The sequence below is a fragment of the Hyperolius riggenbachi genome, chromosome 3 (genome assembly GCF_040937935.1).
Source record: "Hyperolius riggenbachi isolate aHypRig1 chromosome 3, aHypRig1.pri, whole genome shotgun sequence".
Taxonomy (NCBI): Eukaryota; Metazoa; Chordata; class Amphibia; order Anura; family Hyperoliidae; genus Hyperolius; species Hyperolius riggenbachi.
The window spans coordinates 139,608,446-139,632,380 of record NC_090648.1 but is presented as its reverse complement, the minus strand read 5'-3'; the positions used below and the strand labels follow the sequence as shown (position 1 = coordinate 139,632,380).

At 46.3% G+C, this 23,935-nt stretch overlaps 1 protein-coding gene across 2 annotated transcripts in view; it reads right to left on the bottom strand.

The window, feature by feature from the left end:
* Window positions 1–8,880, bottom strand: part of CLPX (caseinolytic mitochondrial matrix peptidase chaperone subunit X) — a 54,317-nt gene extending 45,437 nt beyond the window's left edge. For both annotated transcript variants that reach the window (XM_068274983.1, XM_068274984.1), the window contains exon 1: window positions 8,679–8,880. In XM_068274983.1, the coding sequence (XP_068131084.1) occupies window positions 8,679–8,739 (61 nt within the window). In that variant the 5' untranslated portion in view covers window positions 8,740–8,880. The remainder of the gene's footprint in view (window positions 1–8,678) is intronic.
* Window positions 8,881–23,935: the final 15,055 nt, after the last annotated feature.

The window sequence follows — 23,935 nt, the reverse complement described above, 5'->3', positions numbered from 1 at the left end:
AAACAAGTGCAATGCAGATCTGAAACAAGTGCAATGCAGATCTGAAACAAATGCTATGCAGATCTGAAACAAGTGCTATGCAGATCTGAAACAAATGCAATGCAGATCTGAAACAAATGCAATACAGAACTGAACAAATGCAATACAGAACTGAACAAATGCAATACAGATCAGAACAAATGCAATGCAGATCTGAAACAAAAGTAATGCAGATCTGAAACAAATGATATGCAGATCTGAAACAAATGATATGCAGATCTGAAACAAATGATATGCAGATCTGAAACAAATGCAATACAGATCAGAACAAATGCAATACAGATCTGAACCAAAGTAATGCAGATCTGAAACAAATGCAATACAGAACTGAACAAATGCAACACAGAACTGAAACAAAAGTAATGCAGATCTGAAACAAATGCTATGCAGATCTGAACCAATTGCAATGCAAATCTGAACCAAATGCAATGCAGATCTGAACCAAATGCAATGCAGATCTGAACCAAATGCAATGCAGATCTGAACCAAATGCAATGCAGATCTGAACCAAATGCAATGCAGATCTGAACCAAATGCAATGCAGATCTGAACCAAATGCAATGCAGATCTGAACCAAATGCAATGCAGATCTGAACCAAATGCAATGCAGATCTGAACCAAATGCAATGCAGATCTGAACCAAATGCAATGCAGATCTGAACCAAATGCAATGCAGATCTGAACCAAATGCAATGCAGATCTGAACCAAATGCAATGCAGATCTGAACCAAATGCAATGCAGATCTGAACCAAATGCAATGCAGATCTGAATCAAATGCAATGCAGATCTGAATCAAATGCAATGCAGATCTGAACAAGTTTGAAACAAGGAACTCCTTGAAACTACCCCGAGATTCACTTCCTGAAAATTTCCATAGATTGTCAATCACCATCGCTGCAGTTCAGGCTTGACATATCATCTTATTATAACCCTGGGGAAGCCTATTGCTGCAATGGCAACAATTCACCTTCGCCTCCTGCTTTGCACCCACTGCTAGATTGCATGGACACAGAGGACAAGAGAAAGTATAAACTTATACCAGGGAAACATCACTCTCAAATCAACCATGTGAGTGCACATCCCTGCATTGATTGTCAGTCTCTACAGCTAACATAGGTTTACTGCAGGCCTGACCAAATCAAATGGGAAGCAAATGACTCCTTGCAACTATCATTACCCTGAAAGTTTCCATTAGCTTACTAGATTATAGAGGAAACAAGAGAGAGGGTAAAACACACAGGGGAAAATCACACTCTAATGTGAACTATATGAGTGAATATCCCTGCTGCTGGAACAAGCTTGGAAGCTCTTGTCTGTGATCCCATCTTTCCAGCATAGGGGAGAACGTCAGGAACAGTACCATTTCTTATGCTGTCTAGTTCTCCTGTAATGGACTCCCCAACCAGCACCAGTCTCCCGACCATGGCTTGTGGCCCAGGGATTTCATGCATGAGCAGTGCTGCCAAGAGGACAGCCATCTGGCAAAATAAACTCAGCAGCTATTCCTCTTGGGTGTTTCCAGGATGGAAACCCAAGTTAAAATTGAGGAACCAGGGGAGGGTGCTTGATAACCCTCAAATAATAGCCGGTATAAAGACATAACCAAAGACACATACCAGAGAGGGAGTGGAGCTTGACTCCTCAGAACTATGGGAGCAAGAGCCTGCGGACGCTTCCATGGTCAGCATACACAAGACTGACCAGGATGCACAACCCTTGAATAGGTCACCTGAAGGTTTCCGCTCAAACATAATGAAAAGGTTTGCTTTACCTTAGAAATCCACCGCCTTACCGAGCAGACTAGCTCAATCAGCGGCTAAATGCGGCGAGATGTCCGCTGGGATGCACGCCGAGCCATGGAAAGCATTCTACTTCCTCCTTGGTCACGTAATGTGGAAGTCACATGTCCTCCTGTGCGCATCCTTCAGCGGAAACCGCTCCGGCGTGTAACACAGACTGGGGGAGAAGCCGATGCAGACATCAAGCACCCGCGCTGGCTCGCCTGACCATCGCTGACATAGGTGACACTTGTATGCCGCGGCTCCTGAAATCTATTATGGTTGGCCAGCTCTCCCCACACAACCAGCATCCTGATGGACAGGAAAACAACTGATGAGGGTAAGGGAATGCTGCCTTATGTAGTGTGCCTGCCTGCCTAATCAATTATGTTAATTCTTTTAACTAGTATCCTGTCCAGTTGGAAATGGAGGGAGACAAGTCTCAGGGTTGCTGTCCTGAGACGTCCTGGAATATGAATATATATATATATATATATATACACACACAATGTGTACACAGGAATCTCATATATACACGAAACAACATCTATGCTGTAAGTATAAAGCCAGATGTGTAGCCGTGTCACTAATAGAGATGGTCAATGAGATGGAAATAATTATGCACTGATGCTGGTTTATGCAAATGAATGCACGCTTTGCTCATGAAATCAAATAATTTGATAGGTTGTTAAAATTTGGTTTGGCGACTACAAATTAAAGGGTACCTGAGACGGATGAAAAGAAAAGTGTTATCCATACCTGGGGCTTCTTCCAAATCCCTTTAGGCTTATCAGTCCCTCGCTGTCCTCCTCCACCACCTGGATCTTCTGCTATGAGTCCAGGTAATTTAGCCAGTCAGAGCAGTCTGGCTACGTGCCGCTTCCACAGCCAGGAGCATTATGCACCTGCGCAATAGTGCTGCGCAGGTGTAGTACGCTCCCGGCGGCGGAGTGTGTGCATGCGCACTACACCAGACTGGCTCAAGTACCTGGACTCATAGCAGAAGATCCAGGTGGCAGAGGACGACAGCGAGGGACTGATCAGCCTGAAGGGGGCTGGAGGAAGTCCCAGGTATGAAAAAAAAAAAAAAAAAAAAAAAAAAAAAAAAAAAAAAAAAAAAAAAAAAACTTTAATTTCATCTGTCTCAGGTTTACTTTGTTACAAAGCAGTACTATACTCTACATATGCACTCCCCACAGAGCTGCAGGGAATCCACTGAGAATGTTGTGCACATTGAACACAGAGGTGTTGTCTATCACCCATAAACATGGTTCAGATTGTGCATGAAGAATGTGGAGGGGAATGAGGAGATTGTTCCTCTATTACAGAGTACCTGCACATCATTCTTACATGCACCCACAGTTACATTGCCTAGGGCCTGATAGATGTTCTTTGTTCCGGTCGGTACCTTTTATAAGTACTCTTACCAAGGACTAGTTTTAGTCTAAGGCTACTTACACACTAAGACGTTGCGTTTTAGGGGACGTTCTGGTCGCATAACGTGCCCCTAACGCAATGCATGGTGGTGCGGGAGAGGACGTTAGAGTGAGCCGCGTTAGGCGGCTCTATCCGCATAAGGTCTCCCAGAGTGGCGCTGATTGGCCGGCGGGACCACGATGCGGAGCGAGACACTCGGCATCACGTGGTCCCGCCGGCCAATCAGCGGCCGCCAGTGCAGTGCATATTAAGTAGCCATGTGCGCGGCTACTTTAGCGGCATCTCCCCGCCTCCTCTCCGCCCCCCACTGAGCATGTGCAAACAGTCTAACGCGGCCAAAGCTGCGTAGAACGCACAGCATGCTGCACTTTCACTACAACGTGCAGCGTTACATGTAACGCAACGTGGGTACTGTGAACAGCCCACTTGTGCTACATTGCTGTGCGTTGGGGGGAGCGTTACAGGTTGCACTAACGTGCACCTGTAACGTCCCACTGTGAAAGCAGCCTAAAGGGAATAAATATAGTAGTCTACATATACTCACTTCAGTTGTCTTGTAAAATTCCTAAGTGTTGGCAGTTAACCCTCCTGGCGGTATGAAAAATTCCGCCAGGAGGCAGCGCAGCAGTTTTTTTTTTTTACCTTATATCATGTAGCGAGCCCAGGGCTCGCTACATGATAACCGCTGCTCAGCGGCATCCCCCCGCCCGCTTCGATCGCCTCCGGCTATAGGCGATCAGGAAATCCTGTTCAAAGAACGGGATTACCTGGAGGGCTTCCCCCGTCGCCATGGCGACGGGGTGGGATGACGTCATTGGGAGTCCCGATCCACCCCTCGGCGTAGCCTGGCACTGATTGGCCAGGCAGCGCACGGGGTCTGGGGGGCGCGCGCCGTGCCGGATAGCTGCGATCGGGCGCGGGGCGGCAGTGATCGGTGTGCTGGTGCAGCTAGCAAAGTGGTTACCGCCAGGAAGGTTAAGAGACGAATTTCACGTTACATACTGTTAAACAAAATTGTAATATGCAAATTAGAGTCGGAGAAATCTTAAACTGAGGAGTCGGAGGATTTTTGGACCGACTCCACAGCCCTGGTTTTAAAAAGCAACTTCGGCTCAGTCTTCTGACTGAGCCGGTACTCACTGAGCCTGATACAAGTAATTCCTATTCAAGTCTATGGATGCGCCGGCACTGCTCCGAGCTTTTCTCACACAATGTAAGGTGAGAGTGTACAGTTTCCTTTCAGACCGAGACAACTCATCCAAAATACCACCACAAAGCCATCAATTATTACAGTGATGCATGAGCTTCAAGGGGTTTCTACAAAGTTTTTTTTTTTTTTTTTGCCACAGACACATACTCCATATATGCTCATACCAGGCCTGTTTTTCAGCAAAGTCTAGGTGACCTAGCTTGACCTCCCAAACTAGAAACTGAATGAGAACAATCATAGTAGTCATAACTTCAGAATTGCCAGGTCTCTGAAAACACAACTAGCCCAGGTAAATCCCACATGAAATCCTGATACCAAACAGTCCATGTTGCAGACTCAAACAAGTCTGTATGCACAACCCATGGCCTACATGTCAAACTCTGGCCCGTAGAACCATCAAATTTGGCTCACAAGTGGTTCCTCCACTTTGCATCATTTGACCCATGCGAAATCACCAGGAACGCAGTTTTGGGGAGAAAGGGGGCCACTAGAAATCAAGGAACTGTACACAGAAGGACCCATAGACACCAGGGAAATATATGGGGAGGGGACCATTAGACATCAGGGAACTTTATAAGTTTCCACTAATGAAGTGCGATTTCTTTTCAGAAATAATTGAATTCACATGCGAATTTATATGCGTTTTCATGTATCTTTGTAAGTTTGTGAATTTAACCATATCATTGCCTGTGTGCTTTTACACAAAAACAAGCAAATTCACACATAGCAAAAACGCATGTGAATTTTCTATTAATTACATTACATGTGAATCGCAGATTTTTCCTGCACAGTAAAACGCTCAATTTTCCTGACAAGTGGAAACAGGCCCCTTATCCATTATTGGATATGCGAATCTGCATGCAGAAAACACATGTAGATTTAATACCATAATTCCATCACTGCTACACAGCAAGCTCTCCCAGCTACACATACCTGAATCCATCTGCAAATAGGTAACAGATTTCTTAACCAACAGAAGACAGTGTGTTAGACTTGGTAAACTCACATCAAGCACTCTGACAGTCAGTACTGGTGCACCCCAGGGCTGTGTGCTTTCCCCACTGCTCTACTCACTTTACACCAATGACTGCATCTCCACAGATCCATCTGTTTAAGCCAATGGGTACCAGATTAAGAAAAAAAGTCAGATACTCACCTAAGGAGAGGGAAGGCTCGGTCCTAATGAGCCTTCCCTCTCCTCTTCCGGTGCCCTCGGTGCTGCGCTGGCTCCCCCGTTCGCGTCCGCCGCCGCAGGGACTTCGGAGGTCTTCGGGAGCACTCGGGCTTCCGAAGACGGGCCGCTTCATACTACGTACGTGCGAGTGCGTCATAGAGGGCGCTCGCGCATGCGTAGTATGGAGCGGCCGCGTCATCGGGAGCCCGAGTGCTCCCGAAAGCATGCGGAAATGGCAGTATTTGACCGAACTGGTCGAATACTGCCACGGGGGATCCTGCGCGGGACCGGGCACCGGGAGGGGAGGGGGAAGGCTCATTAGGACTGAGCCTTCCCTCTCCTTAGGTGAGTATCTGACTCTTTTCTAATCCGGTAAACATTCACTTTATGGTATAGCCACAGCAATGCTGACCAATTTAAAGGCTTTGAGCAGTTTGATAAAGGTGTAAACCGAAACAGCAGTCTGTCACTGCTGCCACTTCGGTGCTATTAAAAAAGAGCTTTGATACAAGACAGCGGTGCCGGTCCTTTCTGTTTTATCTGGACTGCACTTCCCAGGAGGCACTGGGGAGAGACCTTGGGCACGCTGCATACTCTTTTTTGGAAACGGTGCTCCCTCTCTTTTGTTTATGACCAATTTAAAGGAATCATACCTACTTGAAGTTTTTTATGCTATGAGTCAATGAGTGTTATTTTAATGCCTAATGAATGTCACACAAATGGCACATACATACTATATATGATACTCACTGTTATTATTTCTATGTAACTTTATCTCCTATGCATACATATAGCATATACCACTGTAACTATCTTCATTTACTGTCCCTCAGTACCTGCGTGTACTTGTCTGTATGTTTTCTTTTGAAACTCAATAAAATTGAATTGTTAAAAAAAAAAAAAACATTCACTTTAATGTTCTGAAGTTTTCAGACGACACAACAGTAGTTGGTCTCATACAAAACAGGGACGAGTCTGCATACAGGCATGGGACAGCTTTCCTCCTGGTGCAGCAGCAACAACTTGGAACTAAACGCTCTCAAAACTATGGAGATGATAATAGACTTTAGGAGACCTCCCCCCCAAGCACCTCCCTTTAACCATAAATGGATCCACAATAACCCAGGTAGAGTCATTCAAGTTTCTTGGGTCCATGATCTCAAACGACCTAAAATGGGACAACAACACTGCCACTATTGTCAAGAAAGCACAACAGATGATGTACCATCTACGGCAGCTGAAAAAGTTTGGCCTACCTCAAAATCTAATGGTGCAGTTTTACACTGCAATCATCGAATGCACCATATCATCATCTATGACTGTATGGTTCGGCTCCTGCTCAGCACTAGAAAAGTGGAGGCTGCAGCGCATCATCCGATGAGCGGAAAGGATAATAGGCTGTAGCTTACCTCCCCTGCAGGATCTTTACGCTAGCAGGTGCAGAAAGAGAGCGACCAAAATTGCCTCTTACCCCTCTCACCCAGCTCACTCCATCTTCCAGCGCATGCCTTCAGGAGTAAGATTCCAGTCAATCGCTACCAAAACCTCTAGACACAGGAACAGCTTTTTTCCTGAAGCAGTAGCCATACTTAATGCTGAACCACGTTAGAGCTGCTAGGACTTGATAGTAATCAGCACAGAACTGTAAGGGCCTGTTTCCACTACAAGCAGATTCTGCATGCAGAAAACTGACTCCGATGTATGCCTATGGGAAATCTGCATCAGGAAAATCGCGTTCAGTGGAAACAGGCCCATAGACATTCATTGGAGTCAGTTTTCTGCATGCAGAATCTGCGTGTAGTGGAAACAGGCCCTTAATGAACAATTCTCACATTGCTTACTGCCACTATACTTGCATAATGTCCTTGACTTGTAATATACACACTGTCTGTCCTTGTATTGTTTTTGTTTGTGTTTGTTAAGCAACTGCCAAGACAAGTACCTTGTAGGTGCAAACCTACCTGGCGAAAATAAATTGATTCTAAATTGATTCTGATTCGCTCTAGTGTAAACAGGCCCTCAAGGTGGCCACTAGATATTGATTGGCCTGGGACTTGTCCCAGTGCTCAATTTCAGCCCTTGTATTTGACACCCTTGACCCATGGGGACTGGACTCCAAGTGCAAATATAGTAAAAGTTTTGCAAATGAAATAAATTGATAAGCAGAATTATAGGTATATAAAAAAAAAAAAAAAAAAAAAGTTATTTTTTTTGCAAAATTTGGGTATAAGTTGACATGTACAATTCATACACAAATAAGTAACATTTTAACAAACAGGAGCATGTCAATAGATGGATAACATGGAATAATGTAGAAAAACAGAATTACAGATTGCCCAACAAGCTCATAGCGAACCAGAACTCCTGTGAGTGAGTGCTAAATGAACTAAAAAGCTCCCTTCCACTATGAAATGCAATTGCGATCACGATTCTGATCACGATTGCAATCTCATTTCAATTTCCACCATGCGATTGTGATTGAGCAACTATACTCATAGTACAGCTCAATCACATACAAAACATGGCTGGGCAACAATTGCACTTTGACCAAAATCGCATCGCAATCGGATCGCACTAAGGGCCCTTTTCCAATTACCAGCGATTCCCCGACATTTGCAGCCACGATTCCTATGTTAAAAAGCAAACCATAGCAATTGTAAAAATCGCTAGCGGTTTGCGTCTTTGCGATTCAGTTTGCGATGGTGGAAAAGGGCCCTAATGGAAATTGCTGCTGCAGTTTCCATTAAGTTTAATGTACCTTGCAGTTTGCGATCAGAATCGAACTCGCAGGGTAGTGGAAAAATGAAAACGCAAGTGTTTGCCTGTATGTATGTTCTCTTCAGCCTTCCCCTATCTGCACCAGACTTGCACCGCGTCATATTTGCGCTGATGTTTCATACAACTACAACCTCGGTGCGTTCTTGCTCTAGAAATAAAGTTTTCCGCAGTAAATAGTGTGGCGGTGGCGTCCTCGGTGAGAGGTGAGGCCTCCCGGAAGCCCCGTGTCAGGGGTGAAGTGACAGCCGGTGACAGGCTCACCTCTGTGCAGGCAGCTGCTGAGAAGGATCCGGGCAGCGCAGGCACAGCTGGAACCAGACATGCTCCCGGGCCGCGCTCAGGCCGGACAGGCGACACAGTGTACAGCGGCAGCCTCGTCCAGAACCACAACAAGCAGCGCTCAGGCCTCGCACGGATCCGAACGCTGACTGGGCCAGAGGACCTTTGATGGCGTGACGGTCACGTGACCCGGCGGAGGAGTGGGAGGAGCTATATTATGCAATACCTGGCCGAGGTTTACGTACAAGCTGTGCTGTGCTGATAGAAGCGTCAGTCTAGTGCTGTCACTGCATACACTGGCCCCTCATGCCTGTGGCCTGGCTGCATGTACAGTATAAATAACTAACTAACTAACTACAGCAACCTACAGAATACAGCAACCTACACTAGCCCAAAACAATGATTCATACAACCAATAATGATCACTTCAGGCGACAGTCTGAAGTGCCTTCCCAACATAACGTCAACAATTCAAGTGAACCCGAAATGAAAACAGTCTGATATGAAAAACAGTTGTGTGTCTATAGAAATAATTCTAAATCGGACTTTTAACAACTTTTGTAAAAACAATTCTCTTTCAAAATCTTTAGCATGTCTCTGCTCAGTAATTTCAGGCAGCGTGAATTATGTCACAAATGAAGGAGCCAACTGGTGGGCTGTCATTGGGCTCTATTCTCAATGAGTTTCCGCATGCGGTAAAGTACATGCGGGAAGTTTGCACCCAAAATACCGGCAAGTTGGGATTCTCAAAATGTTCCGCATGTTTTTTCCGCATGCGGAAAAAGTGTGATAAAAGTGCGGGATTCATGCGGTAAAATTTCCGCAAAAGTCGGTATTTTCCGCAATAAAAGATCAATTCTCAAAGATGTTCAGGCGCATCATTTCTTCGTTAATTACCGAATTTTTATCACCTACAAGAAGTAGGTGATATATTCCGCATCCCATTGACTGTAATGAAGTGTGGAGGCTTAAGGGCTGTGCTTGGTGGACTTTAACTTTTTTTTTTTAAACACTTTTTCATGCGACCTTTTTACCGCATGATTCCCGCATGAATAATGGCTGTTTCCGCATCTTTTTTCCCGCATGCGGCAAACATGCGGAAAATGTTAGTGAATGCTAAAAAAATGCGGAGTTTACCGCTGGCGGGAATTTACCGGTAAAATTTTGCGGTACTTTTGGCTCTTTGAGAATAGAGCCCATTCTGGATCTCAAGCCCTAGCATCCTATTTCCTATTTTTTAAAGCATGACAGTAAATGCTAATTAGCTATGAAGAATGTTTTGTGCATTGCATTTTTTGCAATAAATATGTTTAATGTTCCTGACTGGCTGCATCCTGTAGCTCCTTTTCCAGTTGAGATGGCAGTCAGGTCCTTTTTAGACATAGGCAACCCAGGTAGATGCCTAGGGTGGAAGATTCAGAAGGTGGTACCACAAAGCTATTTTTGCCACGCTGTGCTTTACTGGATTCTTATGCACTAGTGCTAGTCCAATAAAGCCTCGTACACATGGAGGCACTTCTGTCACCCTGTAGGGATTGACACTCGATCCCTTGAAGACGGTGCAGTGCCATTGCTTTACAGCTGCTGCTATTCAGGGGGAGATCGAGCAATGGAATGGTTTGCCATGGGCGTCAGAGATCACTAAAGATCTTGCAGATGTTATGTAGCTCTGCTGTACACACGCCAGATTCACGCTAGATTCTTGGTCGAGATGGTCTTTATCTGCCGCCATGGCCAAGGTCAATCCAGTGTGTGTGTATGTTGCTTAAAAAGTACAAAATTAGATACTTACCTAAAGAGAGGGCAGCCTCAGGATCTTATTGAGGCTTCACTCTGCATTCTAATGTCCCCGTTGCTGGAAGATTAGTGACAAGGCATTGTTGCTAATCATATTGGGGCCGCACAGCTCCTCCTCTTGCAGCGTGGCCGCGAAATAGCCTACTGAGCCCATCTGCTGATGCACTGTAAGCCAGAGCTGTGGGCTCCGTACTACTGCGAATGCGCGGCCATGCTTGCCTGACGGGGAGGAGCGTGGCCCTGATATGGAGAAGGTCCACGCTCAGCGACTGGGGACACCAGACCACCAAGGGAAGCCTCAATAGGATCCTGAGGCTTCCCTCTCTTCAGGTGAGTATCTGATTTTGATCTCGAACTGCGGGTTGGGATCAATTTAAAGAACACATCCAAGCACATCAAAAATAAAAAAATCTACTTACCTGGGGCTTCCTCCAGCCCCTGTCAGCTCTTGCTGCAGCTCCGCTCAACGCTGGTGGTCCTGGGTCCCCTCCGGCACAGGATTCTTACTGCGCCTGCGTGAGCAGCTCTCAGAGCCGCAGAACTACTGCGCCTGCGCTGTACTGTCCAGATGACGTCAGCGCGACCAGTGAACTGCACCATGGAGCGCAGAGGAAACCAACGCGGAAGCCGACCTGGCAAAGTTGGCTTCTCCACCAGAGGGGACCGGGAACCACCGGAGCTGCGGCGAGGGCACAGGACGAATGCCAGGGGCTGGAAGAAGCCCCAGGTAAGTGGATTTTTTATTTTTAAATTCCTGACCATCCCTTTAAGAATTGGATGAATGGTTATTTTAACACCTAAAAAGATGCAGCTGATTAGCATAACAAAGGAGGCCTGACTGTGTACATGTAATTAAGGCGCCGGGAAATTTGGGTGCTGGGTGAAGCCGAAAAACGTCTCACCCTGCTCCTGCAAAAGTCCTGACAGCGTTAAATGGAACCCGAGGTGAAAGGGATATGAAGGATGACGTTTATTTCCTTTTAAATAATGCACATTGCACGGCTGTCCTACTGATCCATAATACTTTAAGCCATAGAACCTGAACAAGCATGCAAATCAGAGGTAAGTATAAAATACAGTTCCACTGTGCTTCACATCTGAGGTGTTAAGCCAATAAAGGTGAGTCCCAGCACCTGAAATGAAAAAAGCTTACCAGCCACTAACAACCCACATTATAAGGTTGTATATGTTACAGCCAGAATCCGAAGTCTGGCCACTTCGGGTTCTGGCCGATCAAAGCTAGAAATGGCCGGCTGAAGCAGCCAGTGTGCGAAACGGGGACTTTTTGCGGACTTTGGCCGGCCAGAACGCATTCTGGCTAGATGTGGCCGGCCAAGTCCCGAAGTCCCCGCTGCCTTGCTTACCGCTCCTCGCATTGTCTCGCCAGCTGTTCTCCGGCGCCACCTAGCCTTGGCCCACAGTGGTGTATCCCTTGCCATCCAAGTCCTGGAGGGACTGGGATGAACATCAGGAATACTGCCCTGGCTGGTTATTCATCTGGAGCTCGCCTCCTCTGCCCCGGGGGAACGGGCACGCCTCCAACTGCTCTGCATCCAGTTGTACCACGTGGCTGTCAGAGCACCGCCACTAAGGACGAGAGACTTTGGCGCCCACGTGCTGCACAAACTTGTCTTTCACTAAAGAACATGCCTGCTGCTGCGGCCCGGAGTGCTGACCCATCCATCGCTGCTGCCCGGACTGCTGCTGTGCTGAGAAGAACGGAGGTTAGCCTCCCACGTGCAGCAGGCTCACACAGGCTCTGTGCCTGCTGTCTCCCAGTCTGCTCTGCCGCCTCCCGGTCGTCTCCTTCTTGAGGAAGCAAAGTCACCCTTCTTGCTGCTGAGCCCACCAGCTGGCCCTTCACCCATCTAGATCAAGGTGAGGAACCACTACCACTAATCAGTTGGATCCTCGATCCTAGGACTTAGCCCTGCCTGCTCCATACCATGCTATAGAGAAATGCATCCTGTATGTATTTAGAGAATGTAGCCCGTCCAATTCACCCTCATCTGACTAATCACCATTGTAATTTGATCTCTCAGTTGTGACAGCTCAGGAATCTCCTTTGCCACAGCAGAGCAGCTAATTGGTAAACACAGGGTGATAACAATATATCTGCTCCCATGAAAGCAGGATGTAGACACACTGCAGATGTATTGCAGGATTTATATCAGCTGTTACAAAGAAGTGTTTTTCTTTAAAGATTATGCTGTTTCGTATCTTTCAGAGCGGAGAGGTAGTTGAGTGGCATTCATGGTGCTGGACAGGACCCGGGATGTTCTGGGATTTGTGCCTTTTGGACTTTGGCCGACTGACTTTGGCCGTTTCTAGAACTGGCCGGCCAATGTCAGAAATTCCCAGCATTTTGGACTTTGGCCGACGTCAAATCGGCCAGTTCTAGAAACGGCCGGCCAATTCTAGAATTGGCCGATTTCTGGTTTTGCCCGTAACATATACACAGCATAAGACTCCCAATGGTTGTGAAGCTGTTCCAATCTTTAATTGCATGAAGTCATCCTCCAGATAGCATCAGTGTAAGATCAATGATGTTTCATAAAAAATGATAAAAAGCAGTAGTACTAAGTGTAGAACGCTTTATTAAGGGTAAATGAACCACCCTATACAATAAACCCTGTGTCCTCCTCTCCTGTCCCTTTGCGCTACAGCGCATGTGTGGCACACGGACGGCAGTTCGGACAGGAGGAGGACGGGGGCGGGCGTGTGCGCGCAGACATGCGGCAGTGACAGGGGCGGGAGAAGAGGGGGGTTGAGAGGGATGCCTAGATCCCGTTATTGTACCGGGCTTAGGCCTACTAGTAAAAACATAAAAGGAATACTCACATACGGGGCCCAAAAATATGGGTACCCCGGATTAAAATAGCGAGTGTATACTGGCTAGTAGTGGGTGCAAGAGTATAAGGTGTCGCTCGTCTCCGCCTTGGGAATCTTACACTGATGCAATCTGGAGGAAGACTTCATGTAATTAAAGATTGGAACAGCTTTGCGCCCATTGGGAGTCTTAGGCCTCTTTCACAGTAGGACGTTGCGTTTTGATGTGACGTTAAAGTCGCCACGCAAATTACAACACAATGCCCCAAAAAAGTCGCAACGCAACTTAATGCCCCGTTACAGTTGCATACAGTAGAGCATACAGGCAATGAAAAGCATGTTTCCAGGTCATTACTGAGCATGTGCAAACAGTCCAATGCAGCTAATAACGTGTATAACGCACTGCATGCAGTACTTTCACTTAACGTGCAGCGTTAGTCACCAACGCAACGTGTGCACTGTAAATGGGGCATTGATTTTTCATTGCAGTGAGTTATTCTGCGTTAAATGTTGTTTTAATGTGCGACTTTAACATCGCACTGTGAAAAAGGCCTTAAGGTGGCCACTAACGGTCCAATTTCTAGTGAAAAATTGTTGGAGCGATCAGATACTCTGATCGGATTGGTTGAAAATAATCTCAGTTGATGGGCACAATCGATTATGAACGATTATAAAAAGAATCGTCCAATTGGATTTTTGTCAAACCAAAATTTGGATTTTCTTGGTTGGTTGTGATAGATAGGAAGCAAAGATCGATTCGTTGATGGTGTAGTGAACAAATTTTCTTCCGATCGGAATTTCTGATCGCTCAAACGATTTTTCGCTAGAAATTGGACCGTTAGTGGCCACCTTTACGCTGTGTGTGCTTGGATGCTGGGCTCACCTTTATTGGCTTGACACCTCAGATGTGAAGCACTTTGGAACTGAATTTTATACTTACTTGTGACCTGATTCTATTGAATTATTACTCGAACATTGGATGTTGATTTCTCTCAGCTGCGGTCTTTTGATGATAAACATTGGCGTTATTCTTCTTTCATATTTCTAGATTTCCAGGACAATATTCCAACCTATAAAGACCCAGGCTGTTCATAAACAGGATTAAGTTTTAATAAAGTGGCTACGCACCTCTCATAACAATTATAGGAAGAGTGAGCTCAGTGAGTTTGGCCCAGTAAGGTGTATCTTTCTTGCCTGGTAATAAGTTAGTGTATCTTTTATATACAGGATCTTCTCAAAAAATTAGCATATTGTGATAAAGTTCATTTTTTTCTGTAATGTACTGATAAACATTAGACTTTCATATATTTTAGATTCAAATACACACAACTGAAGTAGTTCAAGCCTTTTATTGTTTTAATATTGATGATTTTGGCATACAGCTCATAAAAACCCAAATTTCCTATCTCAAAAAATTTGCATATTTCATCCGACCAATAAAAGAAAAGTGTTTTTAAAACAAAAAAAGTCAATATTCAAATAATTATGTTCAGTTATGCACTCAATACTTGGTCGGGAATCCTTTTGCAGAAATGACTGCTTCAATGCGGCGTGGCATGGAGGCAATCAGCCTGTGGCACTGCTCAGGTGTTATGGAGGCCCAGGATGCTTCAATAGCGGCCTTAATCTCATCCAGAGTGTTGGGTCTTGCGTCTCTCAACTTTCTCTTCACAATATCCCACATATTCTCTATGGGGTGCAGGTCAGGAGAGTTGGCAGGCCAATTGAGCACAGTAATACCATGGTCAGTAAACCATTTACCAGTGGTTTTGGCACTGTGAGCAGGTACCAGGTCGTGCTGAAAAATGAAATAATCATCTCCATAAAGCTTTTATTATATTCCATTACTCAAATTATAATTAGAGGGACCCTGAGCAGTCAAGAACCGTGCATGCTCAGAATGCTTACGGTGACAGGCACACGAGCGAGATGGGCATGCTGATGGGCCGCACATGTGCAGTAGCCCAAGACTTTCACCAAAGTCGCCACTCTAACGGAGCCGCCGGGGGCAGAACAGAGGAAGCCCAAAGGACGCCGAGGGCCTTCATGGACTACGAGGGGATGGAGGAAGTCCCAGGTGAGTTAATTTACCTGATTTATGGTACTGTTAAGGGTCCCTTTAAAGGGAACCAGAGATGAACGATTCACACAAAATAAACATATCAGTTGATAGCTTGTAAAGAATAAATGCTCTACCTGATAATTTCACCACTCTGGTGTGCCTTTTTGAGTGTTTTTTATCCATTATTGCTCCAGGAAATATCCAATATGGCCGCCGGCTCATATCCCTTCTGCTTCTGGGGTATGAGTTGTTCTGGATGTGCTGTCTAGGCTATATGAGACTATAGACAAGCAGGGCTGCTGCAGCCTTTCATCTGTCTGCTTTTAACTTTTCTGTTTCAGAGCTTCTTTCTCGGCAGCAGCAGCTCCTCCCATGTCAACAGCTCTGAGTAGGAAATCTGAGCTAGGAGGGGGCAGGCTTGGGCTTGAAAAGACTCCACAGAAGAGTGACTCAGCTATAATGATTCCAGGTCAAACTTCGACTGAATCAGTCGGTGGATTCTTATCACAGTTGATAACAGATAGATTAGACTGAGAAGAATAAAAGTAAAAGCAGGGTAGGTGTTTACTGTCATGTTCCCACTGATAAATGTAATAAAATACATGAGGATGCTTCTCTCTGGCTCTCTTTAAAGAGAGTCTGAAGCGAGAATAGATCTCGCTTCAGACCTCATAGCTAGCAGGGGCATGCGTGCCCCTGCTAAAACGCCGCTATAGCGCGGCTTAACGGGGGTCCCTGTCCCCCCAAACCCCCTCCGTGCAGCGGGGGAGCGCTTACTGGTTGGGTCAGGGCTAACCGCCGCAGCCCTGCCCCATGCGCGTCTGTCAGACGCGTATCTCCGCCTCTCCCCCGCCCCTCTCAGTCTTCCTTCACTGAGAGGGGCGGGGGAGAGGCGGCGATGCGCGTCTGATAGACGCGACTGGAGGCAGGGCTGCAGCCGTTAGCCCTGCCTCCAGGAAGAAGAATACGAGCGACCATTTTCCGACCAACTTTTGCGGGGGGTGGGTTGGGGGTGAAGGGACCCCCGTTAAGCCGCAGGATAGCGGCGTTTTAGCAGGGGCACACGTGCCCCTGCTATATATAAGACCTGAAGCGAGATTTAGTCTCGCTTCAGTGTCTCTTTAAGCAGGCAGATGCCCCACATAACAATTCGGTAGCATGTTACCCAGGCCTGGGCACACTATCATATTGCTTGCATTGCAGGTGGACATACATTTTGTACAAATGCTTGGAATGTTTGTAGCTCTCTTTTACAGATCTGACCTTAGTAGCGATCCCCATGGACACTAACATCTCTTTTGCCTCCATGTTCCTGTCACTAACCACCTCCCTTGACCTCACTCTTTGGTCCACCACTGCAACCATTGCTAATGACCACACACGATCTTCACCAGATGCTGTTCCCTATCCAACCTTACCAACTCTTCCCTCCCATTATCGGATCAATCAAATTCTCTCTCCTTCCATCCAGTCCCTACACACACCACTTGCAGACCTCTACACACAGGTTCAGAAACACTCGCAACATCGACCTTCAGACACTAATATCCTCTCTGCATCTCTCTACTCCTCTTCTCTTCCAAACTTCTTGAGCGCCATGTTCACTCAGACTTAGTACGTCACCTCACCGCAAATTCTCTGTTTGACTAATTCCAATCTGGATTCTGCCACAGCCACTCAACTGAAACTGCCCTACTCAAAGCAACCAATGACCTGGCAACTGCTAAATCTAAAGGCCTCTATTATTATCCTCCTACATCTCTATTCCGCTTTTGACAAAGTGAACCATCCTCTCCTTCTCCACATCCTCTCATCAGTGGGCATCCAGGGTATTGCTCTCTCCTGTCTTTCCTCTTATCTTACAGATAGGACCTTCAGAGTCACTCACTCCAGCACCACCTCCCCTCCATGTCCCCTCACTGTTGGGAGTTCCCCAAGGCTGCTGGACAAATGATGATCATGCTGCTTTTAAACCAATAAAAGAGCTTTATATACACTTCTGATGGTGCTGACTCAACTGTGGAAAACAATGTAACCCTTTATATTCATAAATACTTAACAGATACCAGGGCCGAATAAACCTAGAGAAACGGGGAGCGTTGCCGGAGACAGGCACTACTACTCAGGCGATGGCCAGGCTGCGTGTGTCTAACAGCGTGCGCACGTAGCCGGGAGTGCTCTGCGCATGCGTATGGTATCGATAAATCATGCTCATGACGTCATACGCATGCGCTGTGCGCTCCCGATCAAGGGTGCACACTGTAGGAGGCACGCAGCCTGGCCAGCGCTGTGCAGTACTGTCCAACTCCAGCAACCCAGAAGAGGCTGCTGGAGGGGCATTTAGGTAGGATGGGGGGCAGAGAGAACGGGGAAGCAGTAGGCATTAGGACCGGTGACAGAATATATCCGTTCCCCGTTCCTCTACATTTTTTCGGCTCTGGTATCCTCAGCAGTATTTGTGTACTGCGAATGTTGCTATGGTAACGCACGGTAGTAACATGTGTTACCGAAGCAACGATTGTAGTACTCAAGCTGTAATAATAATAGTACTGCGGGTCAAGCTAATAGTGTAACTTGCGGTACACTGTGTGCAGTAGTAACCGTAATATTGCTGTGCGTTGTTAGCACTCAATTGTTTATCTCATCAATTTGTTATTATTTCAGGTTAGCTTCAAGTACCTACTGTATTTTGCTTTAATTTCACATTTCACAGGATTGCCACAAGGGGGAGCACAAGTACTACAATTGAGAACTTTGCCACTATCTCTGCCTCAAAAGCATGCAGTTAAAACTTCAGGCAGATTTTTTTTAATGGAATAAACAAAATGTACAAAGGACTATTATCACAAAAAATTGTATAATTTAAAATACATTACATTTCTCCCATATTAAAATGGGGCATACATTACTTTTCTCCTTTATTGCTGTCAATTTCAGACAGATCTGAGATGTTTTGGACAAGTTCATTTCCTCATGGGGGATTTTCAGTATTTATTTTATTCTTTACGAAAGCACTCCCGAGAAAAGATCAATACACAGATGCAAGCCGGCCCCTGTGTTAAGCTTGGAGGTGTAATCTCCACAGTCAGCATACCACATAAGCTGACGTGAAGGAGGTACACACACCAGCACAAGGGATCAGGATATCCCCAGTTTAGTGGAGGAGAGGACTGACTCCAATAGGAGATTGTGGTGCACAGAGCCGGTGCAGATCCGAACAGCCACAAACAACACTTTCGTAATAACGTCTCAGCGCAAAGTAGCGCTGAGCGCATAAACCAGGACTGAGGAGATCAGGACAAGTAGACAGAATGAACGCTTGCTAGCTAGCGGCTACTTAGCGACAGCAAGCGTCCAAAACCAGACAGACTGGAATGAGGCAGCCAATGCGTTGCGGCGATGGCGTGCCTCACAAAGACAGGACAGGATAGACAGGAAACAGCAGGATCAAGATAGATGAACGTAACACAGATAAATATACAATAAGTATGATTTCCTAGCGTATTACAATTACAGCTATCAATGAAACTATTTGTAACGTCTGACTAACATATGTATATATCGGCAATGAACCGATATATGACATAAGCAGGAACTCTGACTAAGACTGGAGTAATACAGGGGACAGGACTCAGAAGGATTCGCTATCTCTTCGCAGAGATGAACGCAATCCACAAACAGGACCAGGAACAGGATACTACCTCAGCACCGGTGCTCACGATACGCGCAAACTACCAAAACGTGCTGGAAGGCTGACTGAACACAGGAAATAAACAGTTCGTGTACGTATATATCAGCGACACTGATGTATCAACGTAACACGAATACAAAGAAAATAACAAAATGCGCAAGTATGCGTATATATTGGCGATGAACCAATATATGACACAAGACAAGCAAGTAACAACTTCTAGAACAAGAGCAGAACTAGGAGGACTCGCTGACCCCTTCGCAGGAGTCAGCGCAGTCCACACGGACCAAGAACGAGGTGGGGCACGAGCAGAGTAACAGACTGAATCTGAGACTATGGTAGCCCGTGAGACATTGCAGGAAGCAGATCTTTATACTGAGGTCATCCAATGGGAGCAGACCTGCAGATTCCCACACAAGTGAATGGTAATTAATCACAGGCTGATAGCAGGAAAAGGCAGACAATGATATGCAGCCTGCAGGAAAGGGACTGCCCCTCCACTGCAGCAGACAATGGGTATCATTCATAAAGAGGCTGTCGGTAGTGCGGGAAAACACCGTTCTTCTCCGCAACCGGTACTTTAGACTTCTGGGTGGGCATTCATAAAGAAGTGTGTAGGTGCGGTCGCAGTGCGGAGATTCCCCGAACTAGGCTGGCGGTAGGCAGGCGGTAGGCAGGCGGAGACACGGAAGCTGCCGAGTTGATACATTTCTCCGTGTTCCGCTCTGCTGCAGCTGCCTGGGAGGTCTGTGTGTCTCCATTCACTTGCATTGGTATCGCCACATCAGAGGGAGCGGTACTTCCCGTCCTCATACCGCTGGCGGTATTCTTTATGAATTAACATTTTGCTACATTTGTTCCGTTAATCACCGCACAAGGCGGTGATGTATCACTCTGCTCGGTATGTCTTTTTTTCATGCGGAAAGAGCCTTTATGAATGCTGACTTTGCCGAGTGGTCGGTAAAGTCAGCTGTTTTTAGCATTTCCGCATGCGGAAATGCTTTATGAATGATACCCAATGTCTGTTTACACAAAAGCATATTAAACTGTCATTAACCTCAGAGCGACTGCAGATGGAATCAGCAACCAGTTCAAGTGCAAACCAAACTATGCAAGCAAATGCATGTAATGACATTAGAACTGCTTGGCTTGCAATACCACTGCAGTCAGCAGTAAACGCTGCAGAAGCAATCATAACACCCTGTACCTGTCTGAACACTAATTTGGCAGTTGGACTGAATGCAATTCAGTTAGGGCCCGTTTCCACTAGGAGAGGTGCTACATAGCTGCATTGCACCGCGGGTGTCCTGAAACACATGCACAGCAATGGAAGAGTTTCCACTGCATGCATGTTGTGCGGAGCGATCCGAGAATCTGCAGCATGCTGCAGATTCTCGCACGGCTGCATCTGCCCACAGCCGCGTACCATCTCCTCCATTGACTTCCGCATCGGGAGATGCGGAAGTGATGCAACCGGCAGCGGAAGTGATGTGATGCGGCTAGGTAGCTGTATTCGCATCACTTAGTAGTGGAAACGGGCCCTAAGTGGACAGTTAAAAACAGCCGTTATTTCACTCGATACAATGAGGGTCACAGACAGGGTCATGGCCCTGACCTCAAACTGTGGAAGGTGTTTCACAACAATATCAGCCATACAGATATCGCTGGTGATTTATTAGAGAAAAGGTAAAGATTTCTTGTGTGAACGGGGGTATTGGCTACTGACTGGGATGAATTTTAATCCTGGAGAAAAGTTCCTCTTTAAAGCTAGGAATCCATCTCTACACTCTACAAACCTAATGTTTGTCCTCAACTAACAAAAACAAAGCCTAAGCTCGGGTACAAATCAGGTACTTACCTAAAGATAGGAAAGCCTCAGGATCCTATTGAGGTTTCCCTTCCTGCTCTGATGTCCCCGTCACTGAGCGCGGCCCCCCCAGAAGATTAACGACGAGGCATTGCCACTAATCTTATCGGGGGCCGCACAGCTCTTCCTCCAGTGTGGCCGCACAATAGCCGATCGAGCCCGCCCACGCATGCGCAATAAGCCAGAGCCACGGGCTCCGTGGTACTGCGCATGTGAGGGTGGGCTTGCGCTGCTACAGCGCAGCCACGCTTCAGGAAGAGGTGCTGCATGGCCCCGATCCTGACAGGGGCCAAGCTCAGCAACAGGGGAGAACAGTAGTGAGGGAAGCCTCAATAGGTACCCGAGGCTTCCCTCTCTTAGGCTCCCTGCCCACTACATGCAATTCCAATTCCGCTTTTTAATCGTTTTTTACATCCGATTCCGATTTTTAATCTTTACTGCATGCTGCGTTTTTTGATCTGTTTTTCTGTTGAATGTATTCAGGGAAAATCGGAATTGAAGATCGGAATCAGAAACGGAATCTGAAAACAGACTTGCAGTGTGCAGGGAGCAAATTTGTAATGAAAAAAACCTCCCCTGGGTGGTACTCACCTCGGGTGGGGGAAGCCTCCGGATCCTATTGAGGCTCCCCCCGTCCTCCTCGGTCCCACGGCGGTGGCGAAAATCCTCCCGGAGCGGCGGCAATGTAAATATTTACCTCCTTGGCTCCAGCGCAGGCGCAGTATCTGCCCTTCCCACGGAGATAGGTGAAAATAGCCGATCTCCGTTGGGCCGCTCTACTGCGCAGGCGCAAGTCTCCTAGCGCAGGCGCAATAGCCTCCTGCGCAGGCTATTTTCGCCTATCTCTGAGTGGAGAGCCGCAACAGCGCCCCCGCTGGAGCCAGAAAAGGTAAATATTGCACAGCCCGACAATTGTCACCTGTGCATTCCGTGGGCTGCAGCGAGACCGCCATGGGACACAGGAGGACGGGGGAAGCCTTCACAGGGTCCAGAGGTTTCCCCCTACTGAGGTGAGTACCCCCAGGGGAACTTTTTTTCAGTACAGGTTTTCTTTAAGATAAGTATCTGATTTTGATCCCGAGCAGAAGCTTAAATATCACAATAAATTTACAGCAAACACCACAAATACCACTTCCAGACTAAATATATTTAAAAGACCCCGATGGCTCAGTTCTGTGGCTTCATTTCTTATTGAGATGGACACCCAACAATGTTTGGGTTTTGGTGTGTACTGTGGATTTAACAGATTCTGGCCAAAGAAATTCTGAGTACGTACTCTTGGCAGTTTCCTGTCTGTGAACCCTGTTGCATTGTGGGAAATAGCTGTTTACAGCTGTTTCCAACTGCCAAAAAAGCAAGCAGCAGCTACATCACTTGCCAGCAGTAAAAATGTCACCATGTGATAAATGTCAGAATATAAATCGGGGATTTAAAATATTTTACAGTGGGCAAACACTGACTAAATCATTTATACATAATTATTGTAAAAATGAAGCATTTTTTTATTACATTATTTTTCACTGGAGTTCCTCTTTAAAGAAAACCTGTACGGAAAATTAAAAGTCAAAATAACCATACACAAGTCATACTTACCTGCTGTGTAGTCTACTCCTCAATCTCTTTCTCCTCTCCTGTGTCCTGTATGTCCACTGTGATCAATGGAATTCTCCGTCCTCCATTTTGAAAATGGTCATTACCCCATAACAGCTTCCTGGTCAGCACACAGTTAAACTGTAATATCGCCCACTTGAGCCATAGGGAAACATGGACACATCAGTTCTCCTCTCAGCTGTAACTGACAGCAACTGATATATAACTGGCAGCAACTGATATATTTCAGTTCTGACAAAATGTTGTCAGAACTGGAAGGGATTATTGTCAGAAGAAAATGGTGAGCTTCTGAGACGAAGTGATGGCAAGGTAACTATGTAATGTTCATTTGAAGTTACCTCGTGTTTATTTTAAATAATTTTACTCAGTACAGGTTCGCTTTAAAGCCCCATACACATTCTAGTTGCTAAAGTGGTAATGACCACTCCCCTTGCCCCATGCGTGACAGCACTCCCGCTCCATGGAGACCCCTGCATAGGAACCGAACAATTCTGCCAGCCTTGGCCCATTCATGTCTCCCAAGGGAACAGGTACCGATCAGGTGACATGCCTCTTACATGTGTACAAAGCTTTAAATGACCTTCTATAAACACAATAGCCCATGGCTTGTCACTATAAGATTCACTGTAGGTCATTTACATCAGCAGAGTCTGCAGGCAGGGAGCAGGAAAACAATTATTTTCATAAATACATTTCCCTGTCTGACGCCGAAATCTAACTTCCCCCTCTCATACCTCTAATTGTACCCCCACCCTCCAGATCACAGAACCCAATACTGTGCATGCGCCAATTGTTAGAAATTGTACTGTGCTTGCATGACAGCACATATTGATGGGCAGCACTAATTGACAGTTCACCGGGTCCTACTTGTCTACACTGTGCATCTCCTATCACAGGCTAGCAGCAGAATGCATCGCTAGCCCAACATTTCTATACAGAACTGTGCACTTACTGTCACCTAAGGGATTGAGACCCGCTCCCTGACAGGCGCCATTTGTCGTACTGTTAGAGTTAGGCCCCATTTACACATCAGTTCCTCTCAGTTATAACTGAAAGGATAACTGATTTCCAAAGTAATGCCCATGTTTCCCAGTGGCTCAGTTCACACTATACGCGTTTTAACTGAAAGATTTTTCATAATGCACTGCTATGGAGAAGAAAAAAACGCGTACCAACTGATTAAGTGTAAGGGCCCGTTCACACCTAGAATCGCAAAACTCCGTTTTGCGGGAGTGATTTCTCTGCGATTAACGCAGAAAAATCCCTGGACACTGCGGCGGTTTTGGAGCGATCGCGATTAGTGTGCTTTGCACGCTAATCACAATTGCTAATCGTGAAGCGCAAATCGGCGGCAAAGCGCTGCATGCAGCACGTTTGCGGTT